We start from the raw sequence: 3,083 nt of genomic DNA on the forward strand, positions 1-3,083 counted from the left end.
GGGGGGAGAGAGAGAGCTGTGGAGTGGGGTGGGGGGAGAGAGAGAGAGAGAGAGAGAGCTGTGGAGCGGGGTGGGGGGAGAGAGAGAGAGAGAGAGAGAGAGAGAGAGAGCGCGAGCGAGCTGTGGAGCGGGGTTGTTGGCGAGCGGCGGGCAGCTCACCTGTGCTGCTTCGTTGTCAGTCATTCCCTTGTCCTTCAGCTCGGCCTGCTGTCCCTGACTGCAGCCTCTGTTAGTCCTGTCCAGTAAGTCTACACTTTTGCCAGGCTGGGGGAAAGCGTGGAGATGTCTCACTGTTGCCCAAACTGCCTTTCAACCACATCTGCTTCGTTTCAGTATTTCTCTCTATTCTCTCAGCTGCCACTGCCAATTACAAGGCTGATGGAGGTTCTTTATTTCTAGTTCAGAAATCAACTTTTCAGGTCTCCTCAAAATTCCTTAAGACTTTCTTCCCTCTTTTTTATTGACTTCGATATTTTTGTGTCTGTTTTTATTCCTGTTGCATTCATCTTTCTAGGTTTATAGCCTTTTCTATTAAAAAAAAAAAGTAACTCCATATTGTCATTCTTCTATAGAGTGACGTGTAAGTGTGCCTTCGTGTTTGAGCTACTGTCTTGACCTGCAGTCTACCATCTCCTAGTCTCCCATCCCTCCCCTCCAGGCTGGCACTGAGCGTTCCCTCTTCCTGTCCTTGCTCTCAGCTCACTCCTCTGATAGCACTGGGGAGTTAGTACAGTTGTTTTGAGTGTTTGTCACATTACTCCAGTGTCACACATTTGAGCACAGATCCTGTATCTCATTTAGCCTGGTTTGTCTCCTTCTACAATATCTTGCATAGCAGAGGTATCCACTACATTTTCCTTGAGTTTGATTGTTTTATGGCTTCTGTACAGCCATCAGTCCAGACTCTGCCCCGGGACCCTGAGGGCACTCCTGTTGGCTGCCTTGATTAGCTGAGTCCTCTGAGTCTTCTTCCCCAGTCTGTGTAGTGGAAGTACATGAAGAAAGAGGTGAAAGCAGATGGGAAAGGAAAAGGAGAACCCAAGATAAAAAGGAGGAATGAGGATAAAACTACTGATTAGTTTATGTATCTGTTCATAGCTAGGCTACATGTTTATAATGTCTGCTTATTAACTGGTTGTTTGTGACAAGAGCTGTCCCTCCAGCCCAGCTGTCTTTCTTTTTATTGATGACTGTGTCAAAACTGTGTTTAAAGGTTCTAGGCCAAATGAATTTTTTAAAAAATGTAGAATGTTTATTATTTAGAAAAAAAGAATGTTTCTTAAAACCAGACAACACCTTGCATATTATATATTTGTAGTGCTTGAGTGTTTATTTGAAAATAATTCATAAACATAAGTTTTTCTCTTCCTTTTAAAGTAAAATCTATTTGTTTTACTCCTGATCAAATAAGTATATGTTCTTGTTATTGTCTCTGTGGTCTGTGAAGCCTTAGTTATGGTTTAGTTACATTTTTTAGTTATGTAGAGTTTTTTAAAGGTTTATTTTACTATTTTATATGCGTGTTTTGCCTGCTCGTATGTCTGCACCATCGGTGGTGCCTAGAGACCACAGAAATTGGAAGAGGCTGTTGGTTCCCCTGAGACTGCAGGTACAGAAGGTTGTATGCTGCCCTGTGGGTGCTGAGAATCGAACCTGTGTCCTCTGGAAGAGCTCAGTGCTCTTAAGTGCTGAGCCATCTCTTCAGCCCTAGATAGTGTTTCAATAAATTGTTTTCCTTACTTTTTTTGGCAGGTGATAACATTCAAGTGAATGTTAGAATCAAGCTAGCATAGGACATATTAATATTTGAAAGATTTGACACTATATAATTTATTCTAATGGTTTTTGAGAGATGTGGAATTTTTAAAGATTATTTTATTGTATTTTATGTGTTTTGAGTGTTTTGCCTGCCATGGATGTCTGTGTATCACATGTGTGCTGGTGCCAACTGGGTTAAGAAGAGGGCACAGGATGGATCCCCTGGGACTGTGGAGTTACAGACAGCTGTTAGCTGCCATGTGGGTACTAGGAACCAAACCCCGTTTCTCTGTAAGAGCAGTAAATGCTCTAAACCATTGAGCCATAATTTTTATATTGTGTAATCAGACTGATAACCACTATAAAAAAAAAAAAACAACTAACTACCCAAGAGTACAAATCTAGTTAGGCAGAGCCATAATTGAAACCCTGGATCTTTTGACTCTTAAACCTAACAATGTAATTATAATGGAAAAATCTCTAAACTCCATTAAAAATTAATAATTAGGAAGGGGGGGACACAATTATAACAACAAATAATTCCATTCAAAGCCAATCTTGTTTGCAAGCTTCTGGGCTTCACTGGATATGAAGTATCTCTCTGTGGCCCTCACAGCATCGCTGAGCCAGCGGGCATCTCCTGTGTGGCTGCGTGCTCTGCTATTCTCATTGTCTTACATGAACTCATTCTTTAGGTGCTTCATGCAGACATCTGTACCCAGAGTTCACTTCTGCAAACTGCTGACGTCATTGTAATGAATAATGTCTTCGAATATTTTCTTACTGAGGCTCAACAGGCCAGGTAGGTTATTTACTGAAGCAATAAAACTGTTGTTATTAAAATGTATCCAGCAAGGTGTGACAAGAGATTGGTATAAGGTAGAAATGTTTTCATGCTAATTTTAAATGACAAACTCTCCTTGGTTTTTTGTTTTTGTTTGTTTGAGACAGAGTTTCTCTGTGTAGCCCTGGCTGTCCTTTCTTTAACTCACTCTGTAAACTAGGCTGGCTTCAAACTCAAGACATCTACCTGTCACTACTATCCAGTGCTCAACTTGGTTTTATTAATATTTTTATTTTTTCTTTAACACTTTTGTATATGATATCAACTTACTTTAATAAAGAAACAGAGCCAGGCGGTGGTGGCGCATGCCTTTAATCCCAGCACTTGGGAGGCAGAGACAGGCAGATTTCTGAGTTCGAGGCCAGCCTGGTCTACAGAGTGAGTTCCAGGACAGCCCGGGCTACACAGAGAAAGCCTGTCTTGAAAAACCAAAAAAAGAAAGAAAGAAAGAAAGAAAGAAAGAAAGAAAGAAAGAAAGAAA

General features: G+C 41.0%; 1 protein-coding gene across 1 annotated transcript in view; it reads left to right on the forward strand.

The window, feature by feature from the left end:
- LOC114633683 overlaps window positions 1-3,083 on the forward strand; it is a 35,484-nt gene that overhangs the window by 25,141 nt on the left and 7,260 nt on the right. Inside the window, exon 6 of the mRNA XM_028782288.1 lies at window positions 2,454-2,560. Coding sequence (XP_028638121.1) covers window positions 2,454-2,560 — 107 coding nt within the window. The remainder of the gene's footprint in view (window positions 1-2,453; window positions 2,561-3,083) is intronic.

The sequence above is a fragment of the Grammomys surdaster genome, unplaced genomic scaffold, assembly GCF_004785775.1.
Source record: "Grammomys surdaster isolate TR1022 unplaced genomic scaffold, NIH_TR_1.0 98, whole genome shotgun sequence".
Taxonomy (NCBI): Eukaryota; Metazoa; Chordata; class Mammalia; order Rodentia; family Muridae; genus Grammomys; species Grammomys surdaster.